The 20,095-nt window shown below is 56.7% G+C and overlaps 1 protein-coding gene across 1 annotated transcript; it reads right to left on the bottom strand.

The window, feature by feature from the left end:
* Nucleotides 1-2,735: 2,735 nt before the first annotated feature.
* HES1 (hes family bHLH transcription factor 1) lies at nucleotides 2,736-4,316 on the bottom strand. The gene is made up of 4 exons (XM_085233109.1): nucleotides 4,121-4,316; nucleotides 3,955-4,050; nucleotides 3,783-3,870; nucleotides 2,736-3,462 (listed from the first exon to the last, which is right to left on the bottom strand). The coding sequence occupies exons 1-4, from the start codon at nucleotides 4,226-4,228 to the stop codon at nucleotides 2,981-2,983; spliced, it is 774 nt and encodes a 257-aa protein (XP_085089235.1). The 5' UTR covers nucleotides 4,229-4,316; the 3' UTR covers nucleotides 2,736-2,980.
* Between the last annotated feature and the right edge of the window lie 15,779 nt (nucleotides 4,317-20,095).

Consider the following 20,095-nt stretch of genomic DNA (forward strand, 5'->3'; position numbering starts at 1 on the left):
AAACACATGTCACCCCTGTAAATCACAGGTCCCATTTCCCACCCTACCCTAGGGCACCCACCAACCAAGGGCAGGTGCTGGGGTAAGCCAAAACTGCAGGTTTCCTGAGTGATGGCAAGGGGGCTGGGAAGGAGCAGGCTGCCGTGTGGGGCTGGGCAGTCCCAGATGCCAGCCGCTCCATAGGGCTGTGCACCCCAGCTGGGATCCACGGGGCTGCCACGTCCCAGCCCTGAACACCCACTCCCTCAGGGTGGATCCCAGCAGCCAGGTGCACCCCCCCCCCCACCATCCCTCATCCCCTCAACCCTCACCATGCTGCCAGGCCAGGTCGCCACTCTGCCACCCCTGGGGCCGTAGGCCTGGACTCCAGCCCAAGACCCAGAGCCGGCGGTCCCTGGCATGAGTGTGGCCGAGGCCCGGGGCCATCCAGCAGTGCAAGAAGGCGGGCGGCCGGCATGGGGCCGTGGCGGCTGCTGGCAGCAGGGGCCGGAGCGGGTTCGTGTGCCGCGGGTGTGCTCCCTCCCTCCCTGCCGCCTGGCAGCCCGCCACCGCGCCGGGGGTTCGCTCCTTTCTCACGACCTCTCAGGTTCCTGAGCTCATCTGGGAGCTATTCATTTCCTGCCAGAAAACAGCCTTGCCTGCTAAAAAAACCACCTTGGCCGCAGCGCGGCCCAGGGCTTGGTACGAGGGCTCTCTCGGCTTAAATCATAAAGCTCTGGCTGTCTGACTGGAATCAAAGGCAGGGCGGGCGCGGGGGGGCCGGGGCCCGTGCCATATGGTAGCACTTAAGAGCCAAGGAGGAAGCGAGGAGGGGTTGCGCACCGCTTGCGAGGAGTGTGGGAAAAGTTAATTGACTTTAATGACAGGTTTCCCGGGCGGGCGGTAGCGCCCGGTGGAACACAGGGCTGCGGCAGGCAGGGAGGTGAGCGGGGCACGGCAGGGGCCATAGGCAGGTGTGCAACACCAGCGGCCCACATGCCATCGTCAGTGCAGGATGGAGCCACGCACGGGGCTTCCTACACACTTCATCCCCGGGGTGAAAGCGTTGGCTGTACCCAAAGGGCAGCTCCTACGTGTAAAGGCCCACAGACCCCCCAGCCCACATTTGTCATCCAAATTTGTCACAGTTTAAGTGAAGTAGCACCAAGAGCACAGCTCCTGGGAATAGCTCAGATCCCTTCAAATCGCACATCAAGCAGATCTCTCATGTCAACAGGCTGTGGGACCAGCCAGAGCCCAGCATACAGCAAATACACTATATGCAATCTGAACTCCCATTAGCAGATCAGTAGTCTTTTCTTTCACTCCCAGATCTATACTAATGGGCTGTCCCATCAGAGTTTCCTCTTTATGTGCTTCCCCAGCAGGAGGGCTTTGCTCAGCTGGAGTAGCCACAGCTCCTACAGGTGGTGCATGCAGCTCCCACCAGCACCAGGCAACACGGATCCCGAGCAGGCAGGCCCTGCAAGTGGCCCCTTGAGAGCACAGCAGGCTTGGTCCTGCCATGTCACCAACAGCAGTGAAGAGGTGACACCAGGGCACGCAGCCCCAGATACACAGAGCTGGCACACAAAGCCCGGCTGCTGGATGCCACAGTGAAAGCAGTAGTAAAAGCAAAGGCATTGGGAGATACAGGGAAATCTACATACAAAAAGGAGAGAAGAATGCTGGTCATCACCCGGATGCTTGGGAGATCATCTGCAGCTTTCAGAAGACAGCCATCACCAAGCACATCCTCATCTGCAAGCCCTGCGGAGACGGATTGCAGACATCTCCTCCTCTCCCCCTCCAAAATTCACCCCAAGAAGTGCTCTCAGATCAGGAAGCTGCAGAGAGGGGAGGCCTCAGACCCTGCCTGCTCTCACACTCTACAGCTTGCATTTCCCCAGCACCTGGATGCAGCCAAGCACCTGGCTGAGCCAGGCAGAACCTGACACGCTTCTGTAGGGGATCTGGAAGAAATCCCTGATGGATCCTGGCACGATTTAAAGCTGCCCGTTCTGAGTTCGGACTTGTTAGGAAGGGCGATGTGAGCTGTAACCTGAGACCACCACTTGCCCCTATCTAGGCTCACATCTTGCCTGGAAATGGGACATGACCAAGTCAGGAGGGTCAGCTGCAGCTCACAGTTAGAGAGGCAGGCAGCCCACACAGCCCCACTTCGCTCCCCCCGACATGTGTTTTCCATATTAAAGCAGAGGAAATGCCCAACTTTATCAAAACCACATGCAGAGCATTAATCATCCGGCACAGCCTGACTCGCGCTCCGTGCCTCCAGCTCCAGGTGGAGGTGGTACCCAGCACCGCCTGCTGCAGCCTGTCAGCCCAGAGACACAGCACTGCGTCCGGCCTGTCCCACAGTTGTAACACGAGACGCTGGCAGGCACTCTCCTGTAAATCACCGGGCTGCAGGCATTGGTGATTTACACCAGGGACAGGCACCTGGGGTCTGAGCAGGAGGCTCCGTGCTCAATCTGCCTCACTGCATGTGAGCAGCTGAGGTGCCTTCCCCAGCACACACAGTAAGTCTGCAAACACAACACTTTTAGCAGGTCAGATCAGCTGGGCTGCTCCCAGGGAAGCGGGAATTACATCTGCTCAGGGGGGGAAAGGGCCAGGCAATTTCCCAACACACAAAGGGGACAGGGTCTACCATACAGCTCCAGCCCCACAGCAGCACAATCCTTGGGCTCCCTCTGAGCACACAGCCAGCACTCCAGGTATCTCCAAAAGCCTTCCAAAACAGAAGAGACTCTTTTATTTTAAGAGCATTCAAAAAAAAAAAAAAAAAAAATCCCGATCTTTGGTGTCACATAAGGAAGGGAAAGGAAGAGAAAAAAAGATCTCGTGTAAAACACGAAACACAGTCGCAGGGAGTGCTATGGTACAAAGGCACAATCCAATATGAACGTATAACCTATGTACAGCCGTGCCAGCAGCACGGGGCGCGGTGCTCAGTCCAGTCCGGTGTCTGGCACCCTCACCAGGGCCTCCAGACTGAGTCAGCAGTGCCGGGTGAGGGGCCAGGGGGCGAGGCGGCGGTGGCAGCCGTGGGTGGACCGCCATAGAGGGGCAGCACAGCCCCACCAGGAGCAAAGGCAGCGCTGGGGATGAGGAAGGCGAACTGCCCGTCAGAGGCAGGCAGCAACTGGAAGCCACCGTACACCTTGGCTGCATCAGAACCTGGCTTGCAGGGTACAGCTGGGAGCGGCCCTGCACCTCCGCCTGGCGGCACCAGGGGTGGCCCGAAGGCTGCGGGTGGCGGTGGCAGCGGTGGGGGCGGCACGGGGTAGTTGATGGCGTTGATCTGGGTCATGCAGCTGGCCAGGTGGCCCAAGAGCCGGGTGCGCACCTCAGTGTTGACACCTTCACAGGTGGAGAGGAACCGTGTCACTTCGTTCATGCACTCGCTGAAGCCGGCGCGGTACTTGCCCAGCACTGTAGGATCTGTGCTCAGCGCAGCTGTGGGGTAAGAGTCACAGGGCGGTCAGCAGGGACACAGCGAGCTGCCCACTGGTGGCACCTCCCACAGCCCTGAGAGCAGGGAGGATGCTCCTGGGTGCTGAGGATCTGGGCTGAGAGCACCCTGCATCCCAACACCGAAGTCTCAGGCAGGCAGCAGAGACCTCGCGGACCTCCGGGCCGCCACCCCCCATGCCCACTGACTGAGGGCTCCGACCCAGCGCCACGGACGCAGGTGGGAAGCACGGTGCTTGCCTGCACCCGGGACTACAGAACAGAGCATGGAGCCCCAGTACCACCGCCGCCCCCCTGCCGCTCACCGGTCATCTGCGCCCGCTGCAGGCTCCGCAGGTGCTTGACGGTCATCTCCAGGATGTCGGCCTTCTCCAGCTTGGAGTGCCGCGAGCTCTGCGGGCACAGGCGGGGCTCACACCGGCACGGCTCCGCCGGACGGCCCCGCGCCCCCCGCCCCGTACCCCCCCCGCCGCTTACATCCTTCTTCAGCGCGTCCAGGATCAGCGTCTTCAGCTGCCCCAGGCTCTCGTTGATGCGCGCCCGCCGCCGCTTCTCCATGATGGGCTTGGAGGACTGCAAGAGAGGCGGCGGTCAGCGCCCGGCCCGGCCCGGCGCGGCGCAGCACGGCCCGCCCCGCCCTTACCTTCCGGTGTTCCGCCGCCGTTTTGGGCTTATCGGGCGTCGCGTTGATGCTGGCGGGGGTGGCGGCCACCGGCGAGGCGCTGCTCTTCTCCATCAGGTCGGCAGGCATGGTGCAGCAGCGCCAGCCGCCGCGGCGCAACGCGGCACAGCAGCGGGAGGGCGGCAGCGGGAGGGCGGCAGCGGGAGGGCGGCAGCGGGAGGCGGCCCCGCGGGGGCGGGCGGGCGCGGAGCCCCGTGCGGGCGGCGGGCGGGAGGCGGCGCGGCGCGGCTGCCGCGCGCCTTTGGCCGCCCTTACTTATAGCGCGCGCCGCACGCGCGCGGCTCGTGTGAAACGTCCCCCGCCGCCGTTCCCACACTCGCGCCCAGCCAATGGGCGCCGCCCGCACGCGGCCCTGCTCGTGGACGGCGCCCGCCCATTGGCTGCGCGCCGCGCGGCGGCCGGCGGCCAATGGCGGGCGGGAGGGCGGCGGGCGGGCGGCCGCGGTTAACCCCTCGGGCGCCGCCCGCGGGAGGGGAGGGCAGGGCCGGTTCCCGCCGGGAGCGCCGCGCTAATTACCGAGTTAATTGGCGCCCGTGGCAGGCACGGCCCCGCCCGCTCCCCTCGGGGGGCCGCCGGCAGCGGGGAGGGGAAGTGGGGGAGTCGCGCGGTGGGGGGCCGCGGCAGGCGGGGTGAGGTGCGGGGCGGCGCGCCTGGCGCGGGGCCCGACTGCGGCGTCCGACTGCGGCGTCCCGGGGCTGGCTGCGGGGACACGGGCGCGGCTGCGGCTGCCCGCGCACGGCTGCTGTGCGGGGGCCCCGTCGCGGTGGCCCGGGTCCTATCAGCGTGCTCTACGCTTTGGGGCTCGTCGCGCTGCCCTGTGCCGGTGTCCGGTCCCTGTCACAGCGGCCCGTAACCATGAATGGCGCCTGGGCTCTGTCGCTACAGTCAGGAAACTGTAGTGCTGTGCCCACTTGCCAGCCGTGGGCCCTCGCTGCCGGGCGCCCCGAGGCTGGTCTCGGCAGCGGCGCTGCGGTCTGTGGACTGCAGTGCACTGCGCTCACAGCACTGCGCTCACACAGCTCCGCGCACACGCCTGACTGGCGCTGTGGCTGCAGGTGTGTGCCCTGCTCCCGGCACCCAGGCACAAAACCACAGTGCAGTGCCTGCTGCTCAGCCCGGGCGCAGCTGTGCCTGTGCCTCCCCGGCTGGGCTGGACGGTTCGTGGGGTTACTTTAAAATTAAAAAAAAAAAAAATTATTTTGCCTGGGGACTTGAATCTTTCTTTTCCCTCCGCTTGACTGACTTTCTCACACTCCTATTCCCATAGCCTGCCAGCTAAGCCTGAGTCATCCTGCCAAGAACTAGACCTGGCCTATTCAGAAATGTGCTCGCTCGCTCTTTCTCTCTGTCTCTCTTTCTTTTCTTTCTTTTTTTTTTTCTTTGAGTATACACAGCGATGTTTTTCCACCTCCTCCAGGACCTGATCTGCACCTGTACGGGGCCAATCCCACACGTATCACCTGATCTCGCCTTTTCAGAGACCGTGAGAAAAATAAAGTTCAGGAAAGAAGAGATATGTTTGCAGATCTCACCAGCGCAAAGCCCTCATCTCCGCAGAGGCTTGCCTGCCACCGGAGTTTTAAAAAAGGGAAATAAATAAAAGAGTGTCATGTTTAAAACTACAAAAAAGCACAAATCCAGGCTTTCTTTCAGCTCCTTGGTCGAGTCACAAGTCTTTTGATTTAAAAACAAAGAGCAGCCTTCAGTGGGTAGGATTTAACTTCAGATGAGCAATATTTGATGTAAGCTTCCATTAGCCGGAGCTGCAGGCAAACTCAAGTGAGGAAAAGGTGGGGACTGCACTGGGGAACCACCTCTTGGTCATCTCTCCATGTGAGACAACTGCTTAGTGTGAAAGCTGCAGTGTTTTTGAAGTGCCTAAGGTGTTCTCTGATGGGATAATATTTTTTAATACTTGGGGAAAAAAATAGAATGATGGGGTTCTCGAGCTAGTGCTCTCCCTCCTATGGGGATTTGCAAAGGAAATGTGAAGCCGGGCAGCCCAGTCCCTCCTGGGCTGGGAGTGAGAACAGGCTGCAATTACCTCCATGTTTATGGCAGCCCAGGAGCTGCTAACCACCTCTAATTGCTGGCAGCAGGTTGGTTTCTCATGGGGATGGAGCAGGGCAGGAAGGGATCACAGGCTGTAATTACGGGAGGCCAAATCTTGTCCGGTCGGGCAGCTGGGAAGCACCCTGGTCATCGGCAATAGCTCCCAATCTGCAAGTGGGAGCTGTGGGGCTATGTCCCCACCTGCCACAGGCCCAGGGGAGGCTTTAGTTTGTTGGAAGCCCAGCTGAGGCCTTGGAAAGGGTAGCATCCTATGGGGCATCCTGTTGGGCGTTCCTGCTCTGTGTCCCTGTCTCTGCCTGCCTGCTGCGAAATGCCGTGCACGTGCGAGGGCTGTGATCCCGCAGCGGAAGTGTGCCTGCGTGTGAATTCCCCAAGGATCAGGAGAGGAAGGGGAGGATTTACATGGGAGGATGTTTCTGGAAATGAAGTGGCCAAGGCCAGGCTCCAGCTGGAAGGAGGTTGTGAAGAGGCTTGAAACTGCTGGGGGATCTGGAACAGCTCCTCCGGGCTTCTCCAGCTCTGCTTGAAGGCTATCAAGCGGGGAAAGATATTCCCTGATAAGGGGCTGCCTGTGCAACAGGGTGTTCCCTGTTTTCTGATTCTCTGGCACTGATATTCTTTGCTCAAGCAGTAATCTTGGGTTACAAACTGGGAATTGTCCAAAGCAGCTTTGGGAAGAACCTTTGGACAGCTCGTTGGGACATTACTGACTCACAGAACATCTTGAAGGGATAAGGCATTGGCAAGAAAATTTAGGCTGGTCCTGGGCCCAGGGGCAGGGAGGTGGAACAAAGCAGGGTGCTCCTGCTGGCGTGGCACATGGGAGGTGAGAAGGTGGCAGAGCTGGCTGTGCTTGTCCTTTAGGTGTAACCCAGACCAGAACAAAGTGGGTGTCTGAAGATCCAAAGCTCTAATATCCAAAGCTCGCAAGAAGTATAGAAAGCAAATTGCTTTTAAGAGCTGGGGTATTACAGGAAGAGCCCTGACACAAGTTGTAGCCCAGGAATACCAAGCCTTTCACCTTCGGGTCGTGGGCTGAAATTCTAGCCCGGTCACAATTGCAAGTTGTCACCACTCTGAAGGCTGGAAAACAAGTGCTGCAGCTTGGGGACAGCTGCCACTGGTGCAGATTTCTCCTCTGGGCAGCCCCACACACATGCCAGGGTCCCAGCCCACGAGCTGTGTGGGACTTCACAGCAGCAGTCCATAGAGAGAAGCGCTCTCTGGTAGCTTTGGGGAACGTTTCAGAGATTTTTTCACCTCCAGATCTCTGGGACAAGGTAATGTTCCAGCTGACTTCATGATGGAGCCTCCCAGACAAAGCAAAGCTTTCAGGGGTGTTGCTGCAGGTACTCAAGGTGAAAAGGGCAGAGCCACTTTCATCAGAAGCATCGCTGCAGGAGCAGCTCCCTGGGCAGATGGCAGTCCGGTTTCACAGCAGATCCTGCCCTCCTGGACACTGGGGCCCATTCCCCAGGCTTCTTCATGAGAAATTCCTCTGTCTTTACAGACAGGGAGCAAACAATTCTCATCTCCCCATCTCGGCACAGGCTGCTGCATGGCTCTCCCCTAGGGAGGGCTCTGGGACAAGAGCCAGGGTACCTGGATCTCTTTCCAAGCCGATTCCTCTTGGCAGGCTCCTATCCTGCTGAACCAGAGAAATGCTGCCCTGGGAGCTGGGGGTGGCATTTTGGCAGCTGTGAAATGCCACCCATGTGGATGGGAATTCCCTTCCTGCCCCGATAACCATCATGATATCCGCAATGCTGGTTGTGCTGGAGCAGCCGCACATGTTAATGGGCACCAGATGGTGCAGCTCCAGCTTTTCCCCTTGTCCCTAGCCTATTTGCCAGGCTTGAATCTCTATCACTGCCATTGCCAGCCAGAATCTGTGAGCTGCCTTATATCCTTCACTCCATGATGCTCTTTCCTTGGGACATGACCTGAATTCACTGGAGCGTGACTTTGCAGCCTGCTGGCCGTGCCAGGGCAGCCCTGCTCCAGCACAAGTCAGTGCTTTTGCAAGACATAGCAGCCCCAGCTGGCAGCACGTCTATGTTAACCCGTGTCGCTCCGAGAACCAGAAATAAAAGCATGGAGGAGCATCTCTCGGTTGTTGTCCTCCCCATGTGGGTGGAAGGTGTTGGCAGCAAGAGCCAATGTATTTATTTATAGGGATCCCGCTGTGCTGCTGCCTGAGGCTGCTGTCACGGTGCCTGTGGGGCAGATCTGCTGTGGGGGGGAGGCTGCATGTCAAGCACCGCTTCCTGGAGATTGTTCACTGTGTTTCTGAGCTGTGAAGCTGTCCCAGAGGGCCAAGTCCCAGGAGCACTCCCAGCACGCAGTGCAGTTTGCAGCCAGCTGCGAGCAGCTGGATCCACAGCGCTGGGCTGGGAGGAGGAGGGAGGGAGTGTGGTGGGGAACTGCCCCCAGCATGCCAGCATGGCCCCATGTGCTGCACACAGCCTCTGCCCCGGGCCTGCCCTGGGCAACACAGCTTTCCCCTGGGCACTGAAATCCTCCTGCCCACAGCTCCATGCTCCTCTGCAGCCATCAATTCTGCTTTCCAGCACACTTCCCTCTACTTGCCATCAATCAGCCCAAGAAAGGAGGCTGAACTCACTCTGCCCGCAGCTCCCGCTGCACCCACCTGCTGGTCCTCCTCTCTTATTTACGACGCTGTGAGTCAGCACAGGGGTGAGTTAGTGTGTGAGCTGCATGTGGGCATAAAGCTTCAGCAGCAATTTTGTTTGAACTTGGCACTATCGTGAAGAGAATAAGCCTATCTAACTAATATGTGCATGTGTGCATAATGGGAGTGCTGCACTCCCAAAATCAATATAAACTATTCAAGGTGACAACAGGACTGAAACCAGCCCTTCAGCCATGCCAACATCAGGATGGCCGCATGCTGTGTAGGTTGGTGGCCCCATCTCTGTGCGTGTGTGTGTATATCCCCAAACGTGTGACACTGTGCTGCAGAACTGCTTTACTCAAGGCAGCCAATGCCAGGAGAAAAAGGTGAGAATCCTTTACATGCTGGTACAGAACAGATGTGTTACTAATTACTGTAATAGAAATATTATCCCTCGAAGGATGTTGTTATTTTATAAACAAGGGATAATTGACAGCTTAATTACCTACATCAAGAGTTAATTGCTGAGCATAATGAATAAATACATTTGCAAGTACAATGTTTACTTTGCAGCGATTCCAGCAGCAAGAGGCAGTTTTTGATAAGTAATCTAGAGCGTCGTATGGAATGACATCCAGTCCAAACCCTGAAACATCCTGAAATCGGGCTCCAAGGGCACCATCCTGCGGGGCAGTGAAGGGCTCTGTGCTCATCAGTCACCTTCAAAACGCTTTTTTGCTGCTGTAGCGTGGGAACACAGGGAGAAGGCAGAAACCTCCTACTAACAGCACTGAGAGCCAAGCGGCGAGCCCAGCCATGGGGCAGCACTCTGCTAGAAAATGCACTGAGATCATGTAGGGATGCACCTGGGGGACATCCAGGCCACCCGCTGCCACCGCAGCCCGGCATGCTGCAGGCACCTGTACTGTTGCTGAGCTGCTGCCCGCACGCAGCCTCATATCTTTATTGGAGGCTGTTAAAGGCAAACATCCCAACAGCAATAACACCACTACAAAGCGTTTCTAAGAAAAGGTACGTGGGAATAAGGGAGATGCAGAGATCCCAGCCAATTTCAGTACAATACGAGCCTGAAGTATCCTTATAAAGTTAACAAGTCGAATTTAAATGTATACAAGGCTCCGAAGCATACAGGAAACAGGATCGGCCAGAGCATCAAAGGCACATCATTGTCTTGCAGAAGGGCCACTGAAAGGCACACGCCATAAAGAAGGTGTATTCAAGGGGCTGATAAGGTGATAAAGGCGGTGGAGAGGTGCCAGCAGAATGGGCATGGATGCTCGCAGTGGGGATGTGGGTGTCCCGGCACATTGTTACGGAGTGTGATTGTCCCGCTCCCCCCACTATTGCCCTGCCATAAAACGCAAAGCAGCAACAGCAAGTGGGATCGCAAGGCAGCAATAATGAGTGGGATCACAAAGTATCACTGGGTGCAAAGCAGACGCAAGAGAAAGAATCTAGGAAATGTCCAACCACAGCCATAGGAAAAATCAAGGTCATTTCATGGCTTGTTTGTGAGAAGGAAGCAAAACCACACCAATCTGTTGACTACAAAGAGGCTGCAGATCTGGAAGCTGCGTTGCAGGACCTGGCGTGCAAGAATTCAGGAAACAGAAGGGCTGTCAGAAATGATTTTTAAATGAAATGCAGTGTCCTAGCGAAACACATGCCTCATGCATAAAACAAAACCAAAGTACAAAACGTGGCGTTTAGAGGCTGGATGGAGTCTAAAGTGTGTAGAAGCCATGTGCATGCATCTGGGATCAGATTCTGGCCTGATTGTAAACACTGCAGAGGCTGCAATGAGAGCGGAGGGCCCTGAGCAGCATGGTGCTTCCCCAGAGGGAAACCCCTGGGCTGGGGGCTGAGGAAGCTGAGCATGGCCATGTCACAACCACTCCAGCCTGGGCATAGGGTGGGCAGCAATGTGAGCCTACACATGGGCAGCTCTGGGCAAGGCGAGAGGTGAAGTGATGCCCAGGGTTTCCCACAGAGGTGTTAGCACCAAAATGTAGCCCTTATTAATTGGGGAGAGAGCAAAATCATGCTGGCAAAATGTTGTTAAATGCTTCAAATTAATGATTAATTCTAAACGGAGTGATAGTGTTTGATGTGGTCTTTGTTGGTTTAAACAGGAGGGTGATTCATTCTGAAGGAATTTATAAAAACACAAGTATTTGCTCATGGACAATAAATACTGGGGCAGATAAAAAGGGGGGATGAAGTGTTCGGCTCCACGATAGCAGCTCCGCTTGAGAAAACTTTTGACCTTCTCACGTCTTAAATCACAGCAGCTCCTCCAGGGTTGCCCTTGACGCCAATGGGAGAGGTGTCCCTGCGGCGGAGCTGGGGCAGCATCTGACTGCAACTCACCCGGCATATTCAGCAGTGTGGGCTCTGCATGCCAGCCCAGCAATTTGAAGCACAGCATCAGTTGTGGTGGCATGGTGACGTGTGCCCTGTGCAACCCCACGGGCACCAGGGCAGGGAGCACACGCTGCCATTCCTGTGGGAACGCACCACAGCCCGGATAACCCCTGCACTGCACTGGGGCTGTGCCAGTGACATGAAAGCGCACGGGGCCGCTGATAGCCGTGGCACAAGTGGGCTCACTGGGGCGAGATGAGTCGTCTGCACTTCCAAGGCAGGCATGGCACACGGCATCACCTGCTGCTTCCCATGGGGACACGCTCAGCCACGTTGTGCTCCGATGGCTTCTTGACAAAATCCCTCTTTTTTCCCCGTGGAGCAGGGACTGCGGGCATTGCTGTGGCTGTCCGCAATGCGTTCACTGCCCATTCTGTGCACAGTGCCCTCTGCAGAACTCCTACAGTCCTCTGTGCCGGTAATGTTGGACGTGAGCACGGTGCCTGGTCCCAGTTAACCTGAGAGCAGCAGGCACTATCCAGTTGCACGGGAGTGCTGGGAGAGGAGCAGCTTTCCTAGGGCAGGTCTGGAGCCGGGGTGAGGAGCTTCTAAAAAAAGCAGATGGTTTCTTTCCCTCCTTCCTCCTCCTTCCCCTCCTTTCTTCTCTTTTTTTCCCTTGCTGTGGAACAGACAGCCCAGCAGTACATTTTTCACCATCAAAGCTTTGCTGAAGGGAATTCTCCACCACTGCTTCATTTCTTCCTGATGTTCACAGATCATAAAGCAAACGGCCTCTAGAGGACAGGGACAGAGGCCTCTTGGGGACAGAGCACCGAGCCCACATCTTTGGCAAAGGGTAGCAGAGGCAGCACATGTGCTCGGGTGCTCAGTGTAAACCATGGCACAGGGGTGTGGGATGGGCAGAAGGTTGCACAGCTGCAGCCAGAGCCACGTATGGTGGGGACGGGCTGTGGGGCTGCAAGGGGAGGGATGGCGAGGGATGGGCATTGCGTGTGCCATGTCCCTGTGGGCCCCTTTCAACACGGCTTGCTCAGTGCCTTGCTGCAAGTGTATGACTCCTAGGCACAGCAGGGAGGGACAGCCAGACTTGTGTGTGGTTTGTGTTGTGTTTGTCACCTCATACATCAGCCCATGCCCTGAGGAAGCTCCTCACCTAAGGACATGCCACCTATGTGCCCCACGCCCAGGATGCTGAAGGGCAGCTATCCGAGGCTGGGTGCGGATGACACAGAAGGGATAGTGAAATGTGGTGCTGGGATCAGAGCTTAGAATCCATCCTCGTGTGCTGGGGGCTGCAGGAGCCACACCACAAGGCCTTACACACACACACACAGCTGCTTTGGGGGAAACATTGGCTGCCCGGCATGCTACACAACATAGGGACCCTCAGCACCCCAGGGCCACCATGCCTATGTGTGCACTCATCCCAGCGCCCAAACGCAGGGCTCATTTCAGGAGCGCAGTGCAGCCCAACAGGGCCGGAGCAGCTCCACCAAAGAGTTTATGGCTTTCACGCCCCGTCAGGCTGATGGATGGCTGCGGTCCCTTGGTGCTCAGCGCCTGCAAGGGTCAGTTACAGCCATCACTTCAAGGAGTCCAACCGACCGCCCGCAGCGCTGGAGTAGAGCTTGGTTTCGGGTTCAGCTTTGGGAAGGGAAGGCCAAAGCAGCGGATTGTGTACCGGGGGATAGGGTGAGAGGCCAGGGGAGTGTCCGAGCCGTTGTCCGGGGCTGTGCTCACCCCTTGGGGCCGGGCTGGGATTTGTGGGATTATGCCAGAGGGATTACAATGGAGCAGACTTTCCCACAGACGCTCCAATCGCCGCTCTGAGAAAGCGTGTGAGCCAGCCGGCCCGCCCGCCTCGCGGGGCTGGGGGAGCACAGGAACAGCGCACACGGTTTTTAATAATTAAGTAACTTTAATTGTCCTGGGAAAGCGGTGCTTGCCTTAGGGCACACTGCGCAAACTCATAATTAATGTTACCAGGAGAGATTATGGGAAGGAGAACTGAGAAATGATTCACTTTTGCTTTTTAAGCCTCCCTGCGCTCAGGCTGCATTATCCTCCAGTATAAAGCCCCATTTATCTGGGGGGGCAGCTGGGCACTACGGGCACGTGGCTGGCACCCGAGGGCAGCGCTGCTGGGGGTGCCCAGTACTGGAGCTCCAGCCCCATCCCACTGGAAATGTGTGGCATGGGGCACATCCCAGAGTAAATCCCAAGTCCTGGATTCCCTTTGGGGTGGGGGCACAAACCCTCCCTCTCGCCAGTGCTGTTTCACCCTCCCTAAACCAACACGGCACTGAGCTGCAGCGGCTCTTTTCTTTCTTTTTTCCTTTCTTTTATTTTTTTCAAAGCAAATCGCTGCGCTCACACAGGACGCAAGGTATTTTGCTCTATAGAAATCCTTTTTTCAGGCAACTATGTCAAGAATGTTTTCATACTTTGGGCTGGATGGGAAAAAAAAAAAAAGGGCTTAATCCCCCGAGATGGTTATTTCTCTGAAAACAGACATGCAAATGCTGGACTTGTCAAACCTTAAAATGTTTTCTTTATTCAGGGAATTACTGCCTGCCTGCTGAGCCTGGGTAATGCTGACAGGCTAAGCCCGGGGCCTTGGCAGCCGAGCATGCAGAGTGTGGGAAAGGGCGGCTGAGGCACGCGCCAGATAAGATCATACAATAAATGATACAGCCCCGCCGAGCGCACGGCCACTTTCATATGCAAACAGCTCCCGGTGCATGCACACGCGCGGCCGCACCTCACCTGGTGGCTCCAGGAGGGCGGCGATGGGGCTGACCTGCAGACCCTGCTGTGGGGGTTGGGATGTGGGGGGAGGGGGTGATGGGGCTCACGGTCACATTGAGGCTCTGTGAAAATGGGGAGTGGTCACTTAAGCACATTTTTGGGTCTTTCGGCCTCCGACCTGACAACGTGCCCCAAATGGTTCAAAAAGGGACAAAAGTGACCCCAAAGACACTGCGCTGTAATTGCATTGTTTGAAAGCAGCATGCTGCTCCTGGCCTCCTTTTGATGCACACGCCTGGGGTTGGGCAATCCAGCACCTAATTCTGCCCTTTGGCAGGGATCCACTCCTATGCAGGCGCTGCCACGGCCCTGCTGCTGTCCCACATGTGGCACTGTGTCTGTCACCAACGCAGTGACCCGCAGCAGGCAGTGGTCCCATGTCTCCAGGGAGAAAAACTCAGCACAGCACTTTCACAGCCCAGTTTTGTGTGTGTGGGGCCGTGCACACAGCAAAGCCACCTCCATGGTTTCAGTGTGCTGAGCTCCTGCAGCTCAGGGTGCCCGGGGGTGGCCAGGGACACGGCTGGGTGGGGGAATCCCAGCCTCACTCCCAGCTTAGCATGGCACATTCACACAGATAATCTGTTAAGGAAAAAAATGAGCCAACAAGCTATCTATTCTTGTCTGTGCTATTTTCCCATGTCAGGAGCAGGCTGGGCTGAAAAATGTAGGTTTCCCCTTTCATCTTGCCTTGCAGAGCCCACCAAACAAAATGTCTTTCTTTGCCAGTGCTAACTCAGGAGATCATATCTCCTACAACATGAAAAGCATTTTCTCACCCCATGGGGACATTTTATTTTCAGCTTGTCCCAGTGAGGCCAAACCAATGGGGATGAGCAGCAGTGTCCCCATGCCCTGGTGTGTAGCAGGGACACGCTGCAGCTTTGGTGGTGGCAACGTCTGTGCTACTGGGTCTAGGCATCTCAGGGCTGTCTGCTCTTTCCATACAACTGCATTGGTCTAATAAAAGCAAGAAATATGTTTTTATGGGCTTTGTGGTCTGGCTTTCATTAATCCCGTTCTGTGCGGACTCACTGGCTTGTTCTGCTCCAGTGAGTGGCAGCACTCTGGTTCCCCGGCTGCACGGCTCTGCCGCAACGCCTCTGTTGATCTATGGAAGTGGTTTCCAAAAAATAATATTTGGGATGGCCGCGTACCGGCTGAGTGCGGGAAGAGGGCGGGTCAGCAGTACTTGCACTGTACGGATCCAGCTATCTGGTTTCTTGTCAAAGCAAATATCTTAAGGGTTTTAGGCTGCGCTGCTTCCTGCGCTGTTTCAGGAGGACTGAAACTGTGATCCCAGGCATCGTGGTTTCCCCACCTGGGGACAGGGGCAGGAGGAAGGGTGCGGGTGGTCCTGGTGCTGCTGAGCCTCACCTAGCCCACAGCAGCCAACATAGTGCCTACGGCCACCGGAGAGCTGTTGAAAGAGCTGAAGGGCACACGGGAATGTGGCTTTCCTTCCACACATTCAGAGGCAGGGCTGCTGGGAGGAACCGCAGGGAAATGGGGAGCAGACAGAGCAGGCAGCTAATTGCAAGGAGCGGAAAAAACCTAGGTGAGATAAAAGAGAGCGTTTGCATTGTCTGCATTCCCCCAGACATCCCGGGCTCGCCTCCGGCTGTTTGGCAGAAAGCTCTTTGCAGCCTTAGAGGAGGTCATGGTTGGGCTGGAAGCAGGCGCAGCCAGCAGGCAGCGAGGAAGGCACGAAACCAGCTCCTCTATCTGGAGGACGAATGGGAAACACGTAACCATTGCTCGCGGTGCACCCACAACCCCCACCTGCGGCTGCGGGTGCTCGCTGGGAATGAGCTCAGCAGCCTCCTTAGGGTTGGGAAATCGATGCTATCAGGAGGGAGGCATCGCTCCCGGCCGTTGGAAGGGTTAAGAGCTCGCACGAAGCCGCCCGGAGCTCCAAGGGCCGGGCCGGTGCCAAAGTCGGAACCTGCTAATCAGCAGCTCCCAGCGGCAGCCCTCCGTCTGCCTTGACTCCTCGCCAAGCGCGGCCGAGCCTGCCGGCACAGGAATGTGTGAGAGCCATGTGTCACTCCTCCAGACTGTGGGAAAGTGCTGCTCCAGTGAACTCACAGCAGCTGCCCTGCCCCGGCCCGGCCGTGCGGCGGGAGGAACAGCAGCCGGGACTCACCGCCCTCCCCGATGTGTTTTCTCCCAGCGCTTCCGCACAGCCCCGCTGCCAGCCCCGGCCCTGCGGGTGGCACGGGACATCCGCACCCCCGGTGCCTGCAGCCCTGCTGGGCTCACGGGGACCACGGCCCTGCGGGAAGGGTGGGGGCTGCAGTCCTATTTGGTTTGAGAAAACACAGTCTCCCTCTCGCTTTTTTCTCTTTTTTTTTTTTTTTTTTCTGGGTGTGGGGTGCTGACAGCAGGATCCCACAAGCCAAGAGCTGTCCCAGCACTGTTCGCGGCCACCCCACCGCCACCTGGCACTTGTACAAGAGCCTTCATCTTCAAAGCCTCAGGCAGACAATGGTTCCTTTCAGTGCCTGGAGCCGGCCCTGGTCAGCCCGGCTTGGGCTGAGCCTTGTGCTCAGCTGGGCTGAGATGTGGGCTGGAGAAGGGCAACGGGTGGCAAGGAAAAGAGCGATGGACGGGCAGGAGAAGGGTCACAGGTGGGCAGGAGGAGGGTAATTGGTGGGCAGGAAAAGCACAATGAATATGGGCAGGAGAAAGATGATGGTAGGCGGAAGGAAAATGGGTCAGCAGCATCCCTGTTGCTCACCACCCATGGGTACAAGTGCTGCAGGGGGGATTCTCCACAGCCCCCAATACTGAACTCTCACTTGGGCAAGAGTGAAGGGTACGGAGGGTGGGAGCAACGCTTCTCTCTGCCCTGAGGATTGATGGCCGGCAGGGGACCGGCAGAACAGGGTTTGTGCTTGGCGGGAGGGCAGAAACGCAAAGCGCTGAAGCAGCACATTCGCCTTGTGCCCCCGCGTCTGCCGCCAGCCCTCGCCGGCTCCTCCTCGCCTCGCTGGCCCCAGCAGATCAGGCTCTGCAGACAAGCATCTATTTCTGCCCTCATTTTCATCTTGTTCCTTTAAGCCTGCCACGGGCTCTCGTTAAAGCTGCTTGCTGGGGACTCATTAACTTGGCAGGCTCAGTGAACTCAGATCAATTAAAATAAAGCTTCTTAGGTTCCCTGCCCTTTGCTGCAGCGCTTCCAGCTCTCCATGAGCACGGCCGTGCAGAGAAGGGTGCGGACAGTCCTGAGGTCCCCCGAGGTGTGCGGCCATCCCACTGCAGCTCAGCAATAGGTGCTGCCTGGTGCTTTGGCATTAGAGAGGCGGTCCTGCAGCTAATGCTGGATTTCCTTTAGAGGAGGAATCAAGCTTAGGAGCTCAGGGTCAGCAGCTCCTGCTTGCAAGAAATGAACAAGAAAAGCAAACAGCTCGTGCAGCCGTCCTCTGATTTGGGTTTCGTTACACTTTCCAAACACATCAGTAAAATTTTCAATGAGGATCAGCCAAATCCTTCCAAGATTTTGAGGCTCAGTTTCAAATGAGAGTTGGCCTAATGGACACTTTGCAGAGGTTGAGCTGCACTGGAAGAACCCCTCATCTTGATGTGTGTGTGTGCAGGTGTACATGTACCTAAATGCTAATGACTGTGTTTACATGCTGGATGTATCTGCTGGGCATCATTTGTGGGATGTAAATGTGGGGAAGGCGAATTAGCTCTGCACTCTCATGAGAAAGGCAACGAGGGCCAAGTGTTTGTGTTTTGCAGGGAGAAGCCTGCAAGGAGCTGCAGGCTTGGAAATTAGGGGCGAGGAAATGGAAGCCTAGCCTCTCCCTCAATCTGAGCTGTGGCAGAAGCCAGCTGGGAGGCAGACAGCCTGGCTGGCAATGCACAAAAAATGCCAATGGGACTCAGAGCTGGGCTGGACTTGGGCAGCCCCTGTCCACCCACCTTGGATGGCTCTGGATAGCGTTTCTGCTCACTGCCGATCCCTGCTTAGTGGGCACATTGCTGGGATGGCAGAGCTGCCCCGAGCCCTCAGACACCAGGCTCAAATTCATGGCACCTGCTGCCTCCAGAGGAGCTCAGCCAAGCAGTGCGTGGTTTGGTCCCAGCCGTGGGGTCAGTCCCTGCACCACCACACACAGGATGGGGCTGAGGCTCAAGGAAGTGCAGGGCAGTGGGGCCAGAGCTCGGAGCCTTCGCCCAGAGTCTGCCAGGGGAGGGGAGGGGCAGAGGAAGGCTTTAATGAATTAGTCCTGGGCACTCTGGAGCATTTCCAGTTTGCAAATTACCACTGCTTTATTAGGCTTTAATTCATTCTGCTCCAGGGTATTGCTTGCAAAAGCCTTTGCAAAGAGGAGTGGGGTACAGTGTCTCGGGCTGCGTGCGCTCAGCAGCGTGCGTCCTCATGGCTGCCTGTCCCGGTGGCCACTGGGCCTGCCCTGCTTCCACCTCTGTTCCCTGTCCGGCAGGAACAAGATGGGAGTAAAATGTTTCCCAAGGGGCAGCTGCCAAGGCAGTGACCCGTGCGGAGCTGCAAGCGCTGTCCTTTTACCTCTTTTTACCTCCTTCACCTATGCCAGGGCAGCAGTCTGGCCGTCTGCGTGCACACAGGTGGCATTTGTCCCTTGGTCACACCTTCCTCCTGCCCAGATGGAGCAAAGTCTTTGCTGTCTCTGTGTCAGCTGAGCCAGGGGCAGCCTGGGGCTGAAATTGAAGCTAGGGCAGCCACAGTGCCACGTGCACCTTTCCTCCCATGGACATTTTAATCCAGGTGGCATTTCTCACAACAAGGCCAAGGACGAGCTGGGGCCGGCTGGCTGCACACCATGCTGATGCTGGGGCATCCCAAGCTGTGCCCTACCAGGCTGTGCATTATGTCATAGGAGCTGCGAGGCGCGAGTGGGAGCTCATCCCAATGCGTAATGGAAAGCACTCGTCCCTTGTAATGCTGTCTGGCCATAAAATGTCAGAGGGATGTAAAAGTTATAAATACATTGGGCAGCGCATGAGCACAGCCTTAACCCTGCACCAGGAGCGCTGCTTAACCCCAGCGGGCCGAACCCAAGGCAGCTGGAATGGAGCAAATGTCACAGAAGACACAGGCTGCAGCCCTGTCCACGGAGAGGTCTGCCTTGAATGGAGCAAAGCTTGCTTGCCATCGCAGCGAGGTGTCAGACAGACGTTTCGTCTGGGTACATACAGCCCTACATCTATACATGTCTGTAACAGTTGAAGCAGATCCCAGAGCCCTAGAGAACATTCCTGAGAAACCTCTTGCTTTTTCCGTGCCAAGACTGCAGGGCACGGCTTCAATGTTCCCAAGGTACGGCCTGGGGGTGAAACACAAACCCACGGTGTTCCTGCAGGAGAGCCCCACGGAAGGGCAGGGCAGGAGGAGAGCAGGAATGGGGAACAGGTGCAGGACCCGTGTCCACAAATACCCCAATGGAAAGAGTGAGAGGAGCAGGGAGCAATGATGCAATAAATCTTTTAAAAGAAACAATAAGACCAGGACAGCTGGCACAGAAAGGAGCACGTTCCCTTGGCTACCGGAGACTTCAGGAATGAAAAAACTGGAGAGGGTGAGGGGCAACCTGTTGGCAGGGCAAGGGGAGAAAGCAGAGGAACCCACTGGAACGCGAACTCCACTGTAATGAGTAACACTCGGCTTCAATGGGACGATGCTTTCCGCATGCACTGTGTTTTACAGCTACCATAAATAATGAAATCAGTATTTGTAAACTATCCTTTAAGGAATCTATTCTTTTCCAGAGATTTCAAAAGCAAGTCATTTTCCATATCGTGAAGGTTGCCAGCTCATCTATTTTTAGCGATTCTTACTCTACTGATGTGGTCAAGACGGTCCTTAAACAGAAGAGAACGGCTGTGTGCCTCGAAGGTATAAACAGCCAGACATGTGCTGGGAAATGCTTCGGAGGTGAGCACGCCGGGCTGCCGACATCAAAGCTGTGGGCTGGTGGAGCAGCAGGGACAGGTCCGTGCACAGACTGGATCAGCAGGCACGGGAA

This window comes from Meleagris gallopavo, chromosome 11 (assembly GCF_905368555.1).
Source record: "Meleagris gallopavo chromosome 11, MGAL_WU_HG_1.1, whole genome shotgun sequence".
Lineage (NCBI taxonomy): Eukaryota > Metazoa > Chordata > Aves > Galliformes > Phasianidae > Meleagris > Meleagris gallopavo.